The 23,082-nt window shown below is 40.1% G+C and overlaps 1 protein-coding gene across 3 annotated transcripts in view; it reads left to right on the top strand.

The window, feature by feature from the left end:
* Positions 1-20,630, top strand: part of pam (peptidylglycine alpha-amidating monooxygenase) — a 41,123-nt gene extending 20,493 nt beyond the window's left edge. For 2 of the 3 annotated variants that reach the window (XM_030770253.1, XM_030770254.1), the window contains exons 12-26: positions 467-570; positions 1,594-1,790; positions 2,137-2,199; positions 6,420-6,731; positions 9,914-10,043; positions 12,251-12,367; positions 12,531-12,603; positions 12,924-13,134; positions 13,304-13,507; positions 13,968-14,086; positions 15,879-15,978; positions 16,803-16,856; positions 17,539-17,802; positions 18,017-18,079; positions 19,737-20,630. In XM_030770253.1, the coding sequence (XP_030626113.1) occupies positions 467-570; positions 1,594-1,790; positions 2,137-2,199; positions 6,420-6,731; positions 9,914-10,043; positions 12,251-12,367; positions 12,531-12,603; positions 12,924-13,134; positions 13,304-13,507; positions 13,968-14,086; positions 15,879-15,978; positions 16,803-16,856; positions 17,539-17,802; positions 18,017-18,079; positions 19,737-19,918 (2,193 nt within the window). In that variant the 3' untranslated portion in view covers positions 19,919-20,630. The remainder of the gene's footprint in view (positions 1-466; positions 571-1,593; positions 1,791-2,136; positions 2,200-6,419; positions 6,732-9,913; positions 10,044-12,250; positions 12,368-12,530; positions 12,604-12,923; positions 13,135-13,303; positions 13,508-13,967; positions 14,087-15,878; positions 15,979-16,802; positions 16,857-17,538; positions 17,803-18,016; positions 18,080-19,736) is intronic. The other variant, XM_030770256.1, reaches the window with a different exon arrangement.
* Positions 20,631-23,082: the final 2,452 nt, after the last annotated feature.

Raw genomic sequence — 23,082 nt, 5'->3', positions numbered from 1 at the left:
GCTAATGGCTTTTAAGACATGGCCATGTGTCTGTTCTTCCTGTCCTTTTCATTGTTTGGTTAAGATGCCCCAAACACAACAGTCCAAGGGTGGACCTTCCAGGCTATTTTTTCATTTTTAAATTGACCTCAACCATGAAAATGCTTTTACTCTCCCAGCAAGTTTCAAATAAAATGAAATAAAATGCTGAACACTTCAGTGAGATGTCAAGGTATACAGTCAGAGAATATGTGTACTTTTATGCCCACCGGCTGTTACCCTGTTTTCCCTGTAAGGTAGTGACACCTGTGTTCCCATGTCACCACTCTTGTGTATCCAAGACTATGTGGCCGGTGCAGTCGCCAGTGCAATTAGCCTTAACTTCAACAACTGGGAAAGATCTCTAATTAGATGCTGTTTAGACTCACCTTGAGTCGAAGTTCTTTTATTTGCTCTATTGGTAAACGTGTTTGTTTTTGTTCGCCAGGCATTCTATCCAGCAAGCAATCACATTGATGTGAAATATGGAGACACACTTGCTGCCCGATGTGTATTCACAGGAGAGGGAAGAACTACAAAAACACGAATCGGGTGAGTTGAAAGAATTTGCCGTCCCTGAATTTCCATCCCATTTAGGTTTTCAAGTTTCTGTGCTTCTCTGTTTAGTATAACAGCACCCACTGTAAAATGTGATTGTGACTAAGAGTAAAGCACAAGAGTTCTTACTGATTTGAAGTGTTTTAACAGATATCCTTTGGTCCATTTCCTCTGTACAGTAAATGATGAAGTGAGTAAGTTTATTGGATGGAGAGTGATGATACTGTAGGGTGTGCACAGTGCATGTGACTGTTTGTTTAGGATTTTCTCTGAATCTTTCTTCGTAACATGGAAGTTGATTCAGATTCTTTGAAAAGATTCGTGTGTGAGATTGCTGTTCTTGGTAGCACTGGCTGCCTGACATAGTGTGTCTATCTGTCAGTGCTGTTCCCTGGTTACTGTGTGTTTTCTCAGTGATGTTAGAGAGATTGTCAGTCCAAGAGAAAGAGTCTGGTATACCCTGGTCTCCTGGGAATCTGCATTTTTCATGATTTCCTGTTTGAGTGCTTCTTTGTGTGTCGAGGGGTGGGGGGTGGCATGTGTGTGGGTGTCAGGGCACGGTTGTGTGCACATGCAAGTCCATGCGTGCACTTCTCTGCCTCGTCATTTTTGTTGCCATGGTGATTAGACGAGCGCATAACGGTTTCGCCGGAGTGTGCATTGACGCATCTCCCAGGGAGCAGTTGCCCCTGCGCGCCCTCAAACACACACACACACACACACACACACACACGCACTCCTCCTCCCTCTGGCAGAGCTATGATTAAAATGGCTGCCTGGAAAGAGCGAGACAGAAAAAAGAAAGAGGCAAGTCAGAGCTGTTATAATCATAGCGGCACAAGGGTTCCAAAAAAAAAAAAAAAACCCTCCAAAAAAAACCAATAAAACCTGAAACATCAACGCGAAGTACCATCGGTTAAACCTCGGTATTTTGGGGAATTTGACTCATTTAAATTCAGATCCAAGATTTATTGCCTACAGTCTATTCACGTGTTTCCATTTTTATCTTCCTTGCAGTGGCACTTCTGATGATGAGATGTGTAACTTCTACATCATGTACTACATGGACAGTAAGCATGCCGTCCCTTACATGGACTGCATGGACGGTGCCAGAGGAGATCTGTTCAAAAACATCCCGGCCGAGGCTAACGTTCCCATCCCAGTGACTCCAGACCACCTGATGTCCATGATGCATGGCTCTGCCCATCACTCAGGTACTTCACTACAAAAGCCTGCTTGAACCTTAAGGGTTTTAATATATGAGTGCAGAAAAGAGTAGGAGTTCATTGTGTTCATTTTGGTACATTTTGTATTTGTTTTTTAATGAGAGAACAACTGTGAAATTTATGCAAACCAATCTTTTAATGATGTCAGCATCTATTCCAATCTTTTACTGGATATTTGTTCAGTGATGCTTGTTTTTTTTTAGCCTCTGAACTAGCTAATTTATATATTTAACCCAGTTATCTTTACAGCCTTTTTTTCACATCAAGATTGCATTTAGAAGAAGGCGGATAAAATCTTAATCATTTGAACATCCCTGCCTTTATTTATTTAAAGGTGGAGAGAGCAACAGAGCTCTCCAGCAGCCAAAGAGGGAAGAGGAGGAGGTTCTGGATCAGGGTGAGTCACCGTTGATATGATAACAGAAAATGAAACATTTATGGGGATAATGAGAACCAAAGCCTGCTCACTGCGTGAAAGAGGGGTGCTTCATTTAATAGGACAAAATTATTCTCCATAATGAAATCACATACTGCAATTTAGGGAAAGCAGCAGTAATCAGAGCCTGACAAGAGGTGGATTCTTGATGAAAGACCAAGAGCACCATGAATCTAATACAGACAGTGAAGAGAAGATGGGGAGAAATTTTAATGGTTTCTTCTCTATTTTTTATTTAATTCTCTCAGTGACTGGATCAAGTATATTTAGGTCAGATAAAGAGGAGTGTGCTCCCTGGTGCATGGCTTTGCACGACAGCAAGTCATGTTCGGAGTGCCAAAGATATAAGGTCATATGTACAGTAGGGGCTTGAGATTTTGAAGCCTGCTGCCATGGTTACCGTCCTCACTTTACAAATGGAACAAGAGAGAACCTTGATTTTTTTCCATCTCTTTGCTGTCACACAATACAGAGGCTTGTAATGAACGTGATTCATGTGGAATTGGCGCAATACGTAAATGAATGCCATTCATGAGCCCTGTGATATTTGAGTCTGTTTGTCTTGTTTTTTCTGCAGTGGCAGTATAACTAGCCCTGCTGTCAGAGAACATTTTGGAAACTCAGGGAACAAAGGAGCAAAGTGTAACCCTCCGTATTTCCAGATTAGATGCGGCTAGATTGGACTAGATGCAGATCCAGCCAGTTTGCTTTGATGTGCTGACAGTAGAATCTGTGGAGCGGTTTATTAGACTTGGTTTAAGGATATGGGCCTTTGATCTGAGCACACCTGCTGTGCGCTAACAGCAGGGCTCCAACGCATTGTCCTTACAAATCCACACATCAGCATAACCCTAACTGGGTATGCCCCTCCTTAATACTGCAGACCGAGGACACAAGGAGAAAAAATTGTCACAATGTTTTTGAAGACATAAAATGTAATGAGTATGTCATGCAGTGGTGTTTTTAAACAACATATGAACTCTGCATAAGAGAGACATTGAAACAATTAATATGAGGCAATTAAATTTTGAGAGATTTTGATCAACTGAAAAATTTAAGCCAGTTAACAGACAGTAACGAATGGAAATTGCTTAGCACAGTTGATCTTCTTACAGTCTTTTTTATTACATTTATGCATGCACCATTTCACAGCACAGAATTCCATCATGGTATATTTAGAGCACACTCCCAATTAATGCTTTTGTGTGTGACCGTCCTGTAAAAAGCTCGCTGTACAGCATCTCCAATCCCTTCCTTCAGCTTGTCTGTAGGAACTGGCGTGTCGTAAACTGGCACTGGATGACTGGAGAGTACTATCGCTATCACAAAACAATCACGGTCCTGCTGAGGATAGGGAACAGACTGGTAGATACAGTTATGAGCTGGAACTGGAGCTGAATGAGGGTCCATGGCCACACGCCAGGCTGTGGGGTATTTAAGGGAGCAGATTGCACCAACGCTCCTCTGAGATCCAGTCACGATTAGTACATCTTGTTATACCAGTCTGACGCTCCATTTCCTCACTCTGCATCTGAGCCAGCCCACTGCTTATTATGACATCATGGTCTACATGACAACAGTAAGGTCCTGAAACTCAGCAAACTACTTTGTGGTGCAAGCAAAAGCATTGTTTACCACTTAGCGGATCGACATACTTGTGTTTGTTAGTATGTGGACCAAATTGTTTAGCTTCATCCAGATGTACAAAAATGGAAGATGAAAAGTATTTTATTGAAACAGAAGTTGTTACACAAACTGTTGTGAGTCAGCCAAAGACCAGCATCAACAACTTGCATCAGACTATAGCAATATGTCCACAAATGTGTCTGCTTTTATTGTGTTTGTGTCCACAAAGACAGACCACTGGAATCATACTGTGCTATCAGACTACACTGACATTATGAATCAGTACATCTTAGTTTTAGAAATGACTTTTTTCAGAAATGCTTTCTCCTACTCTTTACAATTCATTTGTTTCTAGATTATTGTTGAAATGCATTATACAGTGCAGAAAATAATTTTTCTGATAGTAATGTCACTGGTGAGTTGCTTTAGAGAAAAGTGTCTGCTAAATGAATAAATGTAAATGTAACTCTGTTCATTGTGTGTATGCGGAGAGCTCGGCTGTTTGAACAGACAGTACTGAAAGCAAAACAAACTAAGCCAGTCAGCCTCAGCAAATCCACAAATCAAGTCAAAATCTAATCTTTTTGTCCCATTTTTGATATGGTGGATTAAATTGTGATCTATTCCCAAATTTATGAGTGCATCCATGTAATGCTGAATGTTTTTAGCACGTAATAAAGTATTTTATTAGTTAGAATTATTGGAATATCATTTTGAAAAGAAAAAATACATAAAGTCCATTGTTTTTCTGAGTATCGTTGTGGTTTATACTGCGGTTTATGGTTTATGCTCAAATTAAATTTTAATTAGTCTGCTCCTCCTAAGAGAAACAAGAGACTATTCCATTTCAGTCTTTCTTAGCCATGTAGGTAAACATCTCCCCTGTGTTAGACTGAATTCTGTGCATGGGATAGATTTGCCTTGTTGCCATGGCTCCTGGGTAAGAACACTGAGAGTTAGTGAGATGATACCTTCATTGGATGAAGGCGGTGTCAATGGTGAACCTATCAGCTAGTCAACAATTCATCTCTTTATTTTTCATTGGATATCCGGTATACTCACCTCCTACTGTAACACACTGAACATTATTTTTGTTGGCCTTTCATTGAAGTAAGTTAGTAAGTCAAGTATGTGGTATTGAATTTCAAGCATTTGGCCTTCAGTTGCTTTTAGCATTCATGTGCTGCATCTATCCACCGCATATTGTCTTCTCTTAAATTCAAAACAATTGCATTTAAACCAGTTAGAATCGCTGTTCATTTTCTGTAGCACTATGCCAGTTTCCACAGACAAGACATTTATGTCTGATTACCTCAGACTTAGAGCTCTACACAGAGGATAGTGAACTAGAGAAGAAATAAACAGACAACATGTATCTATCCCTGTTTGTTTCAGTGTCCTTTCAGTAGTACTCCTGCAGTAGTTGGTGAGAAAAGGATGTGAACTGGCCCTGTATCAGTCATTCCTTCTGCATTTGGCAAACCTTAGACTCTCATCATCTCGTAGCTGCCTCTCTTTCAGTCTCTCTCCCCTTATCTATCTCACCTGACTGGCAGCTTGATAAATCACTTCCTATATTTGCCTTTACTGTCATTAGAACCCAATCCGGGTGCTGTCGTTCAGCGACCTTCGATTTGTTTTCCCCTTTGCTTGCTGGCCCCTGATGGATTGAGCAATAAATATGCTCCTCCCAGTAGTATGTGACGGGGTGCAGCTTTAGTCCCGAGTTGGAGAGAACTAGCCACTGAACTTGGAGATATGTTAGTCTGAGATCATTGTTGGGGTGTAGTGAATGACCGCTTCAAATATGGTGGAGGAGTAAATGAACTGTTGGTGTTCAGGTGGTAGCTGTGAAGCAAAGTTAAATCTGATCAGAAAGACCAGGTCAAGTCAAAGGTCGACTCAAGCTGACATATGGCTGCTATTTTTTTTCACAACTTTTTGTATTTTTTTCCCCAGGGAAAACGGTAATGGAAGAGTATTTAAATGCCATGTGTGTTGTCCTGTAGCCATGGTGGTCCCAGGATTTTTAATGAAGCATGTTTGACTTGAAGGCAGTGGCCTCAAAAGAGAAGCTGACCTTTTCTTAGTGAAGGAGCTGTCAGCCTCACTGACAGCAGCACCTCCCAGTGTGGGAAAGCAATAAGCCACTCCAGTGCCTCTATACAGGGCAGGACAAAGATCTGCTCTCCACTTGATTTATTATAGGATATAGAATCAACATGTAGGTTATTCTAAAGGTTGGCTTGCTACTAGTAATTTTTACAGGTGTGTTTTTTTTTTTTTTCACCTGTACATTTCGCACAGTATAGTATCTCTTTAAATGTCCGTCTCTATTTGACAATATACCTAAAAGCTTTATCTGAATTCTCTCTTTCCATTTGACACTTTCCCCTCTTTGCTTTTTCACTGATTTCCAGGGTTTTATTCAGATTTCTTCCGCTCCACTGACTCTTCCTCTCTTGCTTTGCAGCTCTGCTTATACGGTTCATTCTTCTTTTTCCTCCCCCTTCTCCTTTCTCTCTTTTTTCACTCCTATTTTTCCCCCTGTGCAGGTGACTTCTATTCCCTTCTCTCCAAACTCCTAGGGGAGAAGGAGGACGTTGTCCACGTGCATAAATATAACCCGTCTGAGGCAGCGGCAAAGATCCAGGCAGATCTGGTGGCAGAAATTGATAGCATAATGCAAAAGAAAGACCTGGGCTGGCCACGGCCCAGACTAGACCACAAAAACAGAGAGGATGCTATTCTGGTGAGGGACAGAGTGCACAAGTTTCACCAGTTAGAGTCCACTGTAAGACCCCCAGGAAGCAAGACCACGCCATTCCAACAGCCCGGTGCAGTGGGGGCGAAAGCCGAGAAACAAGGTGGGTCCTGACATGGGGTCTGGAAAAAACAAAAAAGAAAAGCAAAAAAAAAACAGAGACACTGGTTGAAGCATGGTGTTCCTTTCTTGCGCTCTGGCTCCGATCTGATGTGATATTTTTTTTTCCCCTCCCTTTTCTAAAGCCCATGTCCTTCCATCTCATCGTTGTCATTAATCTTCTAACAGCAGTCAGAACCCCATTAACCAGATACAGCAGAAGAGGTGACACTTGAATTTTTTTTCTTTCCTGGATCTTTTACACGGCTCTCATTTCATTAGTCCACTGAGGAAAAATTGTGAGATTAGTGATGAACCCATGTCATCAGCATATATCAAAGACCTTGGCCTTTGTCTTGGCAAGTTCAGCACTTGTGGAGCCCAGAAAACAGCATTACCCCTTTGACTTGATATAGTTATGATTTCAGCTTTGCTTTAGTCAATGCATCGTTTACATTTACATGCTTTTCCACAGGCCTTGTTTATCTTGTTCATGAACGGTGTTTTTTTTTTTCATGTAGTGCTTCCTTTACATTTTCTTTATGTACATGAAAACACAGGAACACATTGGTAACATGCTTATGCACGATGAACTGACATCCTTTCTTTTAGTTGGTTGTGTTCAGTATCATGCAGGTTGTGCCTCTTTTGTTTTACATTAATTGACAAGTCTGTAAAGCTGTGACTTATTCAATTTTGGGTCCTTCCGTCAAATTTCAAGTGACATCTCTGATGCACCCTATTGGATTCCTGCCTCGCCACCATTGACAGAATCTGAAATTTAATTACAAATCCAAACAGGTGTAAATAAATTAAATTTTGTGCATCTGCTGCTGTGCTCGGTGAAAAGGAAAGATTGGTTTGTCATTCCTGTCCAGGATTTTTAATTGCTATTCTGGCCGACGTCTTACTCAGAATTATTCATGAGGGCTGTTTGTGGTGTTTGTGTCTGGCCTGCTTTATTTGTGCCCTCCAGTTCATTTAAAAAAACTTGTAACACGAAGCTCAGTCTTAGAAGGGAATTGCTTTGGGTCTTGTTTGTGTCCATTGCTTATGAATGCATGTATTTGTGTAAGTAATTAGTGCTGTCATTTTCAGTTGCTGGAGCTGAATTAGAGCTGGGTGGGGTCGCCAACAATGAATATGATAGTGTTGTTTAAATTTATTTGGTCGGTAATGATGTATAGCAACATGTTTTGTTTTTGTTTGTTTGTTTGTTTGTTTGTTTTTGACATATAACAAATAACTTGACTCTGTCTTGCCACATGCCATGCTTTGCATAACAGAAAGTGTATTTGTGTTGTGTTTTTTTTTTTTTCTCCTTCTTTTAATTTATAGGCCAATTGTATTTTTTTTTTTTAATGGCAGCGTGTTGATAGCCTGCATTTGTAAACATGAAAAATAATTTTCCGTTCTTGCAACGTGGCACTATTGTATAAGGTAGAGTACAATCCCTGTTATAGCACACATCTTCCTGGTTCTATTGACTGAACCATTCTACCTATCATCCAGAAGTGAAGTTCCATGTCGAGGAGAGAATCAGAGCTACGGTGTGCATTTGGTTATTCTCCTCTTAACATGCCCGTATCTTTTCTCTGATGTGCAGTGACCATTCACCTTCGTCATATAATGTATGCATACGTTTTTTGTTTTTTTTTGTCTGCTGTGCCTGTACAGACGCTCCATTGCTTTCTCAGGCTCCTCACTCTCTTAATATAATTACAGCCATTTGCCGTGATGTGTAAACCAATTAACATGGCTTGGCTACTGCTCTTAGCTGTTCATTCATTAATGGTGTTGGAATTCTGCCCTAACATCATGGTGAACCAGAACTAACAACATAGACCATTGCTAGTGTGGAACACCAACAGATCCTCCAGCAGATTACTGACATTGTACATGTGCTGTTTTACTGAGGGAGGTTTGGCCATGTACGTTATTCATTCTACTCCTGGTTGGAATGTGCTTCTGTGTAGAGGACTGTGGTTTATAGCATCATTTTTTTTTGCAGACATTGCATCAGATAATTACAAATACCACAGAAAATATTATTTTTAAAATATTCTCTCCTTCCTGATAACACATGTACCGTCCTGCCAGTCTTCCCAGCGTATGTCACATCTCCCTGCTGTTTGTGCTCAGTCTGAATAAGACAGACCCTCCCTCCTTCCCCATGTTGAGAGTATTGAAATATCTCGTCCCCTGCTGGTTCAGGAGATGTCTCTGCGTGCTATGACATTTTAAATCTTATGTACGAGAAAGACACAATTTTTAAATCAGCGAAATAAAGGTAATATTGACATATTTGGCCTGTTCATTACAGAGCAGACAATACACCTTACTTATTAACTTGACTGATTCATAACTCAGTCTGTCCAGTAGTAGTGTTTTACGTGACACTTTTTAAATTAAATTCAGTAACTTCTTGCTTGTTCAACTGACAAAAAGTCCATGTAGCCCCGCCTTGATTTTCCTAATGTAAAGAAATAGGACATCGATGTCTTTCCAAAAGGAAAATGTTCGATTGCTTTACCTGTTGTGTCCTTCGAGTAAAGATTAGATCTGGTTGTGTCACTCTGTGCCTTGCTTAGCATTTAGGTAGACATTTTACATCACCTGGGCTTAAGCCTTAGTATTTAGTCATGAATGTGAGTGGAAAAATCCACATTAGCGATAAACCCTCAATTGATTTGAGTGCAATGTCTCCTAAAAGTGTTTACATACTCTTCCATTAGCAAGCAGCGGCCTTTATCTGAACTCCATAGCTTATAATTCTCCACGCTATGTCAGGCATGAGCTAGCACCATGACCAGTTCCAGATCACTCATCTTCCACCAGTAATCAAGTGCTTCAGCAAGCTAAACGCAAATGGCGCAAAGATGGTTGGATTTAGATGGAGTGCAACAGACCCAAGTTAGCAGATTGCTGTATTGTGTTGCAGCATTAAGGGAAGCTGAAGGCATCACAACACATCTCTAATGTCCAAAAGCAGCCAAGTGGGATTTTTGCTTCTTTTGTTATGTTATACCATGCCAGTGATAGACTTACCATATGCCACTCACCCATTTGTTCTTAATCACAGCCTATGACAGTGTTCACCCAAGGCTCTTGGCTCATGGTTTGTACATGTCTGTGTGTGTGTGACTGTGTGACTGTGTGTGTGTGTGACTGTGTGTATGTGTGTAGGAGCCCATCTGGTGGAAGTGCCTGACTGGCCTGAGACTCCGTTGCAGCTTGGCCAGGTGTCCGGCCTTGCCCTGATGACTGATGATAACCTGGTCATCTTCCACAGAGGAGATCACAGATGGGGAGTGAAGTGAGTACTGCCCCACACAAAATCTCCTCCTCAGCGACCTCTGCGACATGTTCAGTGTCTCAGCAGCCATTTTAAATCCCTCTGAATCGAATGTCTGCAGCCCTCACATTATCAGATGAAGTGAAAATCTGTATTTTAACATTTATGTTTGAAATTCTTAACACAAAATGAATCATTCATATTGGTCAGGCAGTAAGATTCTTTATTTGGCTTGATATTTTTGCATTTCACATGTATTTGATATGTGCCATTGCAGAAAGGTTCTGCATTGCTAAACCTGTTTCCATACTGTAAATATCAATAACCTGTGGCATTAAACCCCGCAGCAGTGGGGCACTTAAAACTCTGAAGCTGCCACTTCAGATCTGAATTGAAGGCACTTGTTTTTTGTAATATTTTTGGCCAGTCTTCTTCACTGCATCAATTTAACATAATGTTTGTGCTCCTCATAACCAGGCAAGGCTGAGTCATGATTCATGACAGCTGAATTTGTGTTTGATTCTTGGGCTGTGGGTTATTTATAGGCTGTTTGTAGTATGTAGAGAGGGCAGTGCGCAATGGTGCTCTTGAGTCATGATATGAGCTCTGCCACGCACAGACACACACACACACACACACACACACACACACACACACAACCCCTGACCTGTATTACATTAGCATAAATATATCTCCTTACTTGGATGAGTAATGGGGAGAGAACAGCCTTTCTGACTGGTCTCATTATTTGCCAAGATATATTGTAAGTGAGCTTATATCAAAGGCATAAGAAGAAATGTCAACTGTTGTAATTATATATATATGTGTGTGTGTATATGAATATGTGTATATATATATGTGTGTGTGTGTGTGTGTGTGTGTATGTATATATATATATATATATATATATATATGTGTGTGTGTGTGTGTGTGTGTGTGTGTGTGTGTGTGTGTGTATATATATGTGTGTGTGTGTGTGTGTGTGTATATATATATATATATATGTGTGTGTATGTATGTATGTATGTATATATGTATATATGTATATATACAGGTCTCCAGTCTGTATACTGGCAGTCCATGGGAGAGTTGGTGATTCGTAGGAGGTATCTAATTCAACACTAGATTAGCTGCAAAGACAGTATGTACCTCTTAAACAGAATGTAGCGTTAGGGATGTGAAATTTTGCAGCAGTAGCGTTCTTGTTATTTATCGTGTATGTTGGGTGAAATTCCAGATGAATGGAACCATTATTAATATAAAGATACATTAAAAAAAAACAATTTTAAAAAGATAAGAGTTTCTGCTGTAAGGCTCCAATATCCATTACTCACCGCAGCCCTCCAAAACAACACCCTTCACCCCTCGCTTTCCTCTGGGCTCTGAGCGCGGCACTGATAACCTCAGCCTCCAGACTGAATTCACAGCCCTCTGTAATTATTCTGTGAGCTCTCTCTGTGAACATTCGCTACACTCATCTGTCCCATAACTCTACCTGCAGCCTCTGTGTGGACACTCTTGCCAGTAACATCCATTTTTGGTGGCTAAAGAACCAAGAGGATACAGCTCTGTTCTGATTGGTCCGTGCCTCCCTGTCCCAGGGTCTGAATGCTGAGGTGAAGAAAACCGCAGAGACTAGAATTAATGAGTAGGCAGTCAGGTGAAGAGTTTTACCCGCTATTACCCATCCATCCAGCACCAGCAGAACTTCACATTTGAAACCAGTTTGTCACTGATTAAGAGCACGGAAAGAGGGGCTGTTGGTGATTTGGGAACCCAGTCAGTGCCTCATAATTCACTTTTCACATGATTTCTCTGTATAATGTGCTTTGGTTAAAGATGCAATTTGCTCTGGGCTGTAGTTGTTGGCAGGTTATTCATAAGGCATTAAGCTGTTGCTTTGGGAGGTTCACTGTGTGACCACTATGAGAATTTCACTGGTGTTAATGTGTGGTGTTTATGCATGAGGGCACATGTGAGCTGTATTAATGCAGTCCTGCTGCCCCTCTGTATACCAGCATGACTGTCAGGATTAAAAGGACAAATACTTGATCTGACTGAGGGAGTCTTTTGTGTAAAACTTGTACAGCAAAATCCGCTCTTTTGTTATGATTGCAAATCATTCCGCTGTAGTGCAGTCAGGAAACTATTAATTGGCCTAGCTTTTAGTGTCAATCAAAAGAATAGTTTATTAAGAACAATTAATGGATAACATCTTTAATTTGCAGTTCTTTTGACAATGAGGGGAGGTATCAGCAGAGGTCCCTGGGTCCCATCCAGCAGTCCACTATCCTGGTGGTGGATCCAGTCAAAGGCAATGTAATCAAAGCATCTGGCAGAAACATGTGAGTGCTAGTAGATCTCTAATTATATGCCTTTAAAAAAGCTTTCAGTGAACACTGTTCGGCTTACTGCGACACTTTTTGTTTCATATAATCAGTTTGTCGCTCTAATTGTGCCTCAAGTTTGATTTATCTGTAATTAGTAGATGTTTTTGTTTTTTAACAGGTTTTATTTGCCACATGGCATCACTGTGGATACAGACAACAATTACTGGGTCACTGATGTGGCACTTCATCAAGTAAGGAAAACATCTCAAAAAACTCACTCACCTAAGAAATTGAGTTCATATTTGAAATGTGCTACATTTTCCTTTCCTGTTGAAAATCAAATTGAACAAAATTACATGCACTGCTGTTTATTTCAGAGTAATTCTATGCATGCATATGTCAATAAAGAGTCTTGGCTGGGATTAGTTACAAAAATGATCCATCAGCATTCATCTTTTTTGTGACATATCTGTGTTAGAATGTGAATATGTACAATCCACGTGTTATTACCAGCACAGGAAGTGAGTCTTCAGACCAGCATTTGGTAATGCATTCTTTTTTTCCCCTTTAGGTGTTCAAGTTGGGGAGTGATGGCAAAGACAAGCCACTGGTGGTGCTTGGTGAAGCCTTTGAGCCAGGGAGTGACAGAAACCATTTCTGCAAACCCACTGATGTAGCTGTGGACCCTGTGACTGGGAATGTCTTTATCTCTGATGGCTACTGCAATGCAAGGATCCTCAAATTCTCACCAGATGGCAAATACCTCTCACACTGGGGAGCAGGTGCAAACAAAGGGCAATCTTTGTCATACAGTGTCATAATCACAGGGAATTGCATATATATATATTTGTTGGTGTGTGTGTGTGTTTGGGGATGCAGAGGAATTAACAGATCACAATACATTTGGCGTTTTTGTCTGATATGTTTTATGTCGTCTTTTTGTCATCTCAGGCTCGTCAGACAGGAGGAGGCGGGTGCCGTTCCAGATCCCTCACAGTCTGGCTTTCCTGCCGGACAGACATGAGCTCTGCGTAGCTGACCGAGAGAACGGACGCATCCAGTGCTTCGTAGCAGAAACGGGCGAGTTTGTGAAGGAGATCAAGAAGGACGAGTTTGGAGGAGAGGTGTTTGCTGTGTCATACGCTCCTGTACATGGTGAGTATTAGACAAGGTAGAATTCCTGTAGAGGAAAGCTGCTCCCTTCTATAGATTTCTGTTTATGTCTGCGAACCTGTGTGAATTTCATCTTAACGGCTGTGAAACGCATGGTGATAGACCATGGGCAAACTACAGCAAAAAATGAGCTGATATTCAATTAATCATTCATGGGCTCTACAGCAAAACATTGTAAGTTAACAACACAATGGTAAGTTCAGATTTATTTGAGCGTTTAAACAAACAAGTTGGAGAAAGCCAAGCTTTGACATTTACGCTTATCAACAGATTTCATGCCCCGTGAGACAGAGGTCTTTATGAGCTCACAGAGAGATGCTGGGTGTGAATGCCACAGTCCTCCTCTGTATTACCATCTGTTGTCCTCCAGCAGCCTTTCATGACTAATGCAAAACCTCAGTTCTCCAGTCTTAGTGTCTGTCGTGCTAACATGTTGTTTCAGGTGGACTCATCTACGCTGTGAATGGAGAATCTGCATATGGCCAGTCAGCTCCCCTCCAAGGCTTTGTGGTGAACTATTCAACCAAGGAGATCCTGGATACATTCAGACCTGATACACAGGTGATTTGGAACACAAAACAAACCCATTCAGACATATTTTACCGCTCCACCTACATATGAGCTGAGTGAAAATTCAGTAAGTCAGAATCATAAAAGCAAAGATTTTCTCTTGCTTTTCTTTCCATTTGACAAATTCATCAAGTGTGGAGAATTTACATTGTGTCTTTGTTGCGTGCAGCTGGGGTCATAATTTGTCAGTATTTACCAGCAGATGCAGTAACACTGAGCAGACATTGACTGGGATGGTAATGAAGGCAGTTGTGTGGTGGCAAACTGACAGCCCCTGAAACCTGCTCTACTGAGGCTGTGGTGATGCATGTAATGTTAAACTAATTACATTACAGAGTCAGACAAGAGACAAGTAGCATATGTTGTGTATGCTGTGAGTGAAATAGTATTTGGATTTAAACAATCCGATAATAGCGTATTATGCTCAGTAATAACCTCAGGAGAGGCCAGCACATGATAGTTAATTGTACTGTAACCAGTAGTTAGAAAATCAAGCTCACTAGTGGTCTCTGACAACATCTCATTGTGGACTGCCTATGAATAAGCCATGGACAGTAGGCTTGGTAGCTTTTTGAGTGTTGGGAGCATCCATGGCTGGTCCATTTTGATGTATGGTGGATAGTGTGTTACTTTTAATGTCTATATTTTGATTGAATGCTGAAGTTTATTACAGTAAAATCAAAAGTGACTGTTTGCCTGATTTGCTTGTCTTGGGTAATTCATACACTTTCTCATTATTTGTGACATGGTCAAACTAGTGTTTTCCAAACCATGAACCTCATACTCTTGTAGATTCAGTGTGCATTTTAAGATTGTCGCATGTTTTTTTTTTTTTTTAATTTAGTCATGGCATTAAGTATGTAGAATGATGCATGGATTGAAGTAGTTCATCTTTATTTTTAATTTTTATTTTACACACGCTCCAAACTCAAACAAATTCAGTCTTTCTTCTTTGTGATGTTAAAATGAGGGCTTTCCCCGCTAATTAGATTACTGGCCACTGTTTTTAACTACACATGCGTTTTCTTCAAGCTGAATGCTTGTTCTTTTGAGGTTCTCATTTAAGGACACATCTTATGAATTGTAGAACATAGCCTCAAACATTTTAAGTGCCAAGATTGGTACCATTCACCAAAAATCGAATCTTCATTCATATTTCATATTCCTGCCTATAGACTTCATGGTCTTCTTAGTGAGACGTTACTGCTGTCTCATGAAATACTTTGACCAATGAAATGATCTTTCGCTCAGATCTGCTTCTCTGCATGCATATTTTAATGCTTCTTTTCGCATTAACTAAATATGTCTTTTTCCAGAAGCTGTTGTGCTTTGCCTATGTAGCGTCGCGATAGATCACTCTTTTAGAGCTCTCACCTTAGATTGATAGTCCTAGCTTGAGATGAATTTGTTCTGTGCCCTCCTCTTACAGGCACCACTTAAAAGGATTGATTCTGCCGTCTGGCCTCTCCTGAGCATCTTCTTTGCTTTTTTATTCTTGTCATATCAGCCAGACATTTGCTTTTGATTTTGTGCCTCCTTCTCTCTGTGCCCAGACTCCTGCTGTTCATTTTATTAAGATGGCAGTCACATCAGATACACAGGCTCTCTTTTAGTTCTTCTTTTTATTCTTTATTTATTTATTTTTTTTTGCTCTTTTGATGTTTGTTCCCCATCGAATTAAATTGTGCATTTAAAATCTGCAGTAAGATGAAGTACAAGTCTCATAATCATCAAGGATGTTGACGTATGTTACTGAAAAACATTTTCATTGTGCCTTGTTTAGGAGTTTAAAATGCCACATGACATTGTTGTCACCAGAGATGGAAGTGTCTTTGTTGGAGATGCAGCCACAGATTCTGTGATCAAATTTGTCTCGTCTGAAAGTAAGTTTTCTCTCTTCTGGTATGATTATATCAGTTGGATGTCTAAATTATAATTGCCTTGCTGAAAGAGTCCTTAGAACTTCATATACCTACTGTAACCATAGTGAGAGGAGAGGTAAAATTAAGTGTTGTTTTTCTTTTTTTCATTTTGTCAAATTCATTTCACGAAAGCAGGTGTTTATCGAAGGCCATGCGTCTCTCTCTATATACTTTTAAACATAAAAAATTCTACTGTAGGACCTGATCAGTGGCATTTTAGTTAAAGTGAAATGTAGCAAATGGAATGTGCTACTGCATTATCTTTGACAAAAAGGCCTTGAAAGATTGAAGTCTCCTTCTTCATAAGACATACTGTTTAATATCTCTGATGATGGACAGTCGAGGAATATGATGTCCTTCAGAGGCTTGTCTCTCCACATCAGAACACAGTTCATCAGTGACAGAGATACACAGTGAATGTAGGCTGTTTTCACACTTTGACGTGTCAGTCCCCTCTCTCGTTTCTTAAAGGGAGGGAGGGTGCTGAGAACATGGTTATTAAGACATAAGATTCAGAGAAGAGCTTTTAGATGACTCATGAGGTGGCTTAGAACGGTGAGAGAAGAATAACTGTCTGGAGAATGGAAAAGTACTGAGCATATTCTCCACTTTAACAAGGGCAAGAGATAACACAGCCTAACATCAAACGAAAAAAAAAACCCTAGACTGAAAGCAAGTGGCTGATTACCCACATATCAAATGGCCTTGGGAAATCTACATTTTTTAATATGCGTATGCAGAGACAAAAATGTAGCCTGTCCATTTACTTTACCCTTTACTTTCAGAGGAAGAACACCGGTCGGTTAAGAAAGGTGGAATCGAAGTTCAAGAAATTGAAGGTACAGTGTTTTATTCTTTTTCATTGAAGCACACATTCCAATGTGTTGAGTCACTTTAGAGTAATTTTTAAAAGATGTTTCAAGTCTAAAGTACAAAAGAAGACAAAACTTGGTGGTGTCATTTGACATTTTCAGAGTAAAGATATTTGCCTAATTTTACATTCAGCTAAGAGTTATGTTGTCTCAGTTATATTTAAATGGTTTGGTCCAGTGGCAGTCTAGGCACATATTTTTGCCCTGTAATTTGCTGGTAAGAGACAGGTGCAAAGACAACAAGAAGAAGGATAAACAAATGCTCTGTTGAATGATTGTAATTTTGTTGAATGACTGTTTGTCAATACCGTCTCCTTTAAATGTAACTCAAGTATTTCGTTGTGTTTTAACACGAATTTGCATATGCTCAGATGAGAGGGTTTTTTTTCAGTACATAATGATCTAACTTCACATGTCGGTACACTGTATGTTCATGCATGTGCATTGTTCTCCCATATTATTTACATTATACAGAACGAATCACAAATTTTGCTTGTAAACACTTAAAGTTGCACATTAAAACCCTCACAATGGTGCACTACTGCTGGCACCGCAGTGCTAATATAGAGGCAGTAGTCAAGCTGCATTTGAAGTCAACATGTTATTAATATTGATTTAATAGTTCTTTTTCCTTTGCTTTCCTCCACAGAGACAGAATATTTTGTCCAGTCCCACCTAAAACCTGTACAAACTCAGCCGGCGCAGACCCACGTGGAGAAGACAGCATTACCGCCACAGAGTCAGGTCCATGAAGCTCTAACACCAGAGGAAAAACAGAAGATCAAAAGCGTGACGAGACAGAGCTCTCAGGGCGTGTCCCCCGCTGTCGTCACTACCCTGCTTCTCGTCCCACTGGTGGTGGTCATCGCCATTGGGGTCTTCATCCGCTGGAAGAAGAGCAGGATGTATGGAGGTACTGACCCTTCACTGATTCCTCAAGGCCAGTGTAACTATTAGATTATTAATACTACTTGACACGGTTGTATTAAATCATTTTTATCTGTCTAAACTGCTTCTTAGCTCACTCGCTGTAAAGATAACAATTACTCAGGATGGTTTGAAATAATGTTGACAGCTATTGCTGATTTATGGTGTTCTGGTTGAGCATATTTGTCTCTCTCTAATAGATGACTGTGAGGTGAAACTAGAACCATCCGGCTCCTCAGGAGGTATCTTGGGTAAACTTCGAGGTATGAGAGACACTCTCGGTTGTCCTCCTGGCAGGAGTAACATGTCTACTGTAGTGATGTGTCGAAACAGGATGCTTCAGTAGTGATGCATTGTCTCTTATTGCATGCTGTGCCTCAGGGGGACTAAAGAGGACCAGTCACTGGTATCACCAAGTGTCTTTCTGCTGGGAGTTTAGCTTTGAAATTGTTCAGTGCCCATGAGAGGAACTCTCAGAGGTTACACCATCTCTGAGATCATAGAGAAACAGTGTAAAAAGATCACTTTTATGGGATTTTTGCCAGTAGAGTCGAATGTAAGGCACTGTAGAATAAGAAATGTTCCCAGACATTTGACTGGTGCTAGGGAGTTTAGGGTGAGTTAGTGGAAGGCCTTGGAGGCATAGCATGGTTTAGGAAGCAAAAGAAAAAGTGGCATCTATGCTCAAGGACTTTGAGTCTTCTTTCAGCTGCTCTTTCATTGTGCTGTACAGCTTGTTCAGTATTAAAAAACAGTCCCCTTGGCTTGATCTGACAAGCTAGAATTTCCTTTATTCCTAACAGTTTTTTTTCTATTTAAATGTCCTCCTCCTCAGCTTAGGACACAATTCCTTTGGTGTTGGATTTTTGAATAGACATGTTTTTTTTTTTTTAACTGACGCTTGATTCATATTTAAACTGAATATTTTTGCTCTGAATATTTAAACAGAGAAGCTTTTTCCATGACCATAAAGCCTTTTTGGTTTATGAGATCAAAACATTACTGCTGGCCAGTTGAACTGACTGTCAGACAAATGCCGTCTGCTGCAGTTCATATTTCACAGAGTAGCTTGGTGGAATTGCCCATCCTTCAGGGCCAAACACAGGCCAGGAGAGACAGTAATAAACTTCTGACCCCTACCCACATCACCCGTGCTGCCAGCCCTGAGTGTCTGGCTTCTGGCCTCTGTAGCTCTTGTTGCGTCCCCTCTGTCAGCTTTAGGTGTGTGGTGTTGGGTCAGAGCATGAGTAAATCACCAACCCAGAAGTGACAAGCAGCAGCTCTCTTTGGTTAAGCATAAAGTGCTAACAGGCAGAGGTCCAGGCCTTTCAAAATGCAGCGCGAATGACACATTAGGAGGGTAATGCTTTTGACAGAACAGACAAAGAGCCAATAAGTGTAACTCAAATGATTTCATGACCTGTCATCTTTTATGTGAAGAAATAGTCTTAAAATAATCTAACATCAGATGATAACAAGCAGACCGTTCACTGGCTGCAGTTTAGCTCCAGCAATGATGATGAAGTAGCCAAGGAGATATAATTACACATAGCTGGCAGATGGAATTCTTACTGCTAAGATGAATCCATGAGCTCTTGTCATTGTATCTCTCTTTTTTTGGAGATAAGACATGTTCCTAATAATATAATATATAAAAAAGATTGTCCCGATCCATTTAACTCAGCAGTCCCTCCTCATACGAAAAAGCTGAGGTTGCTCTGAAACCCAGCCCGTATATTTGTTTATGAAGATGAATGAACCTTGCTCCAACAAATTTGGTATGCATATGAAACTAAACATGAAATACTGTATGTTCAAAGATAAGGTACCACAGGACACTCTATACAAAACACTGAAATTGAAAAATCGGCTAACATCTGACTGTCTCCCCTCGTTTTTTTTTTTTTTTTCTCCACACAGGTAAGGCCGCAGGTACCTTGAATTTGGGCAACTTCTTTGCAAGTCACAAAGGATACACCCGACAAGGTTTTGACCGACTCAGTACCGAGGGCAGCGACCTAGACAAAGATGACGAGGACGCCACTGACTCTGAGAATGAGGAATATTCCGCCCCGCCTCCACCAGTGTCCTCGTCCCAGTGAACTGTCCAGTCTGCTGTCCAGTCTGCTGTCCTGCTGTGAATGCTGACTAACCCTCTTTGCTCACGCCGTCAGGATGTATTTTAATCATATGTGTAACTGTTCGTATTGGCCGCAAATACTTTATTTATTTGTGCTGAATTTCTCAGTAGGATGTATGACTGCCACTTTAATTTATCGTTTTAATGGACCAGACAGAGGAGCTGAGCACTGATAGATAAAGATATAAACGAGTATTCTAATTGTGGGGAAAGGATGCTTGACAGGTAGCGTAATTTTCTATCTTTCTTTCTCTCTCTTTTTTTTTTTTTAATTTCATCACCTGAGAAAATTCTTCCAGTAATTTATCTGTCGCTGTTTTTCACTGATTTTCAGGTGATTGGTCCAAACATTTCGTTGATGACTTTTTCTGTACATTTGTGCCTTTGTAATTACGTATTTCGCCTTCTGCAGCACCTATATTACTACAGATGTGCCACATACTTAAATGAGCTGCTACTGTTTCCTGTATTTTATTTCATTTTTTTGTTGTGCCGCATTTAATGAAAAGAAAAAAAAAAAGATAATTATTATCACGCATCTAAAGCTGTATTTACAACAATTTCCAAGCAGACGTGAGATGTGTCTGATATTTGTTGTGACATACTGAGGTTTTATCGCAAGAAGACTATTTTCAGTAACAATGTTATTTGTGTAATAAAGTGTATGCAAAGCACCACAGACTCCAGTTATTTTGTGAATGATCTTAAGAATGGAACATTTTAACAGCAATCACAACGTTACTACTATTTTCTCTTCTGTGGCTTCTGACTCCGAACTTCTTTTGGCTTATCTGGGTTTGTAATGAATGAAAATCTTAAGTAGTACTAATTTACCATTACTCATTTTGAGAAAACATGACCCTCTTCAGGTAGAAGTAATGAGAATTTGTTCCCATAATAGAAGCATTGCCTAAATACTAAACTTTTCAAAACTGTAAAACAGCTGGTGCTTGTTGGGGCTTGCGGCGCATTCCCTATGTTGTGGCAAAGCCTCAGTATAATGTATAGGAAGAGCGCCCCTCTGTGGTACTGCAGAGTAAAAGCAATCTATAACAGACAAATGCGAGACCCAGTAACATGCATTAAATTAGCATTAGCATGGTTTTCTGATGTTGCAGAGTGGTTGCCATTCTTTTTTCTCTTCGTTAAAAGTGTTTTTTGAAGAATGATATATCACCTGAGATCTGAGATCGCAAACAACTATGAAATTTTGATGAGCATGAGAATTCTTTATCAAGGCCAGCTAATACTTGATCACATTTTAAACTCAAAGACCAAATTAAAAGTGAATCTAGTTTAGCTCAAAGTCAGCCTTTGAGCCTGAAAACTAGATTGCCTGGTGGGCTGTAGTTTACTCATCAGCTCAATAGTTTACTCATCAGCTCAACAGCGGCTGGGGATTATGCAGACATATGACACTTCCTTTCATTGTAGAAGACATTAAAGAAAGGCTCTATCTTTCAAGCGCTGGTCCGTAGTCACTTGCTGTTCAATTTGTAGTGAAGGCACTGCTTCAACTTGTCAGTTTGTGAGTTTCTATGTGGCAATGTGGCACATCTAGTTATTTATGTTTTCACATGACCATATGAATAAGCAAATATTCGTTACTTTTTTTGTGTGTGACAGACAATCTTTTGCTTGGTCCTCATTTGGCAGACAAAAGGAATCCTTGAGAAATCATCTTTCTTTTATGGTATTAAAACTAAAAGGTAGCCGTTCTTAACTGTTAGCTAAAGAAGTCATACTACAACATACTTTATTAACATTGTGTTTCAAACAATTGTCTATGCAGCCTGACCACACCACCATCAGTTTTATGGGACATTTTTGGATACTTGTAGGGCAAGTTTACTGGTAGGAAAACATGTCAGATGTGTCTGGAAAACAATCTCTGGGACTTCAATGGAAAAACAGACACTTGATGTCATGTCCCTCCTGGATTGTAAAATTCAGTCTTGAATGAATCTTTATTTGACATTTGGTAAAGACTAGGCTAACACCTACTTCCTGTCTAAATTTCATATCCTTATTTAGAATATAGTTCAGCACAAGACTAAACATTAAACAAGACTAACAGCTTGTCTAGGAGGTATGGGAGTGATTTGCAGGAAAAACCTTTAGAATTCAATGTTGAAAGCTAAGCCTGAAATAACCTTGACAGTACACATCAGCAACAAGCCTTGAGGCCACGTTACTAGGTAAACTTTGGGAGCTATGCTTGAATAAATATTAGGGTCTAACAGTGTTTCCCAATCCTGTTCCTGCAGACCCACAACATGGGGCAGTTTAGGACTATCCCTGCTGTAACCCACCTGTTTCCTCTAAAAAAGGTAACATAGTTTTTGATAAGCTGATTTGGGTCAATTAGAGCAAGGACAGGCCTAAAATGTGCAGAACCGTGGGTCTTCAGGAACAGGACTGACAAAAACAGATCTAAATTAATAGACAGTTTTCCTGTTACAACACTGTTTACTCACTAGGTGAATTCAATCCTGGATGATGACGTAAAGCACTGACAATCTTAAATTAGAGTTACGAAGTTCACCATGATCTACAAAGCAAGAAAGACAGAAAAGCCCAAACATTCTCAGAGCTGCTCACACTCAGAAGTGTACATCATCTGTGTGTGTGTGTGTGCATGTATGTATGCAAAAAGTCCCCTACGTAGATAGTCGACTTGTATAAGAGGAAATAATAAAACAAAAGGAGACAATGACAAAGCTAGGGTTTAATATTAGACAAACATAACTGGACAATTTCAGTCCACACACACACACTATGTCAACCAGTTGGTTTTTTTTCGTGTTTAACAACCAACAACTGAAAAACTGAACATGCACTATCAATTAATATATATGTAATTAACGTAACACAGACTGAGCTAGTCGTGGGCAGTGGGTTAACCTGACTACCATATAAAGACGTCTTGGTGACTGGACTCGCGAGGACATCTGACTCTTCTCCATGGTTAGCACACCAATCAAATGGTGTTATTCTATGTACTAAGAGACGCTTCACCCATAAAAAGATTACCCTTTGCTACTCGCACCAAATGTTAACTTCCATTACAACTTCAAGCCTAGCCCTCCACATGGACTGACAAAATTACTTTGGCATTGCCCCCAA

This window comes from Chanos chanos, chromosome 3 (genome assembly GCF_902362185.1).
Source record: "Chanos chanos chromosome 3, fChaCha1.1, whole genome shotgun sequence".
In the NCBI taxonomy this organism is placed as follows: domain Eukaryota; kingdom Metazoa; phylum Chordata; class Actinopteri; order Gonorynchiformes; family Chanidae; genus Chanos; species Chanos chanos.
The sequence above is the reverse complement of the archived record's forward strand: the minus strand, read 5'-3'. Positions and strand labels throughout refer to the sequence as shown.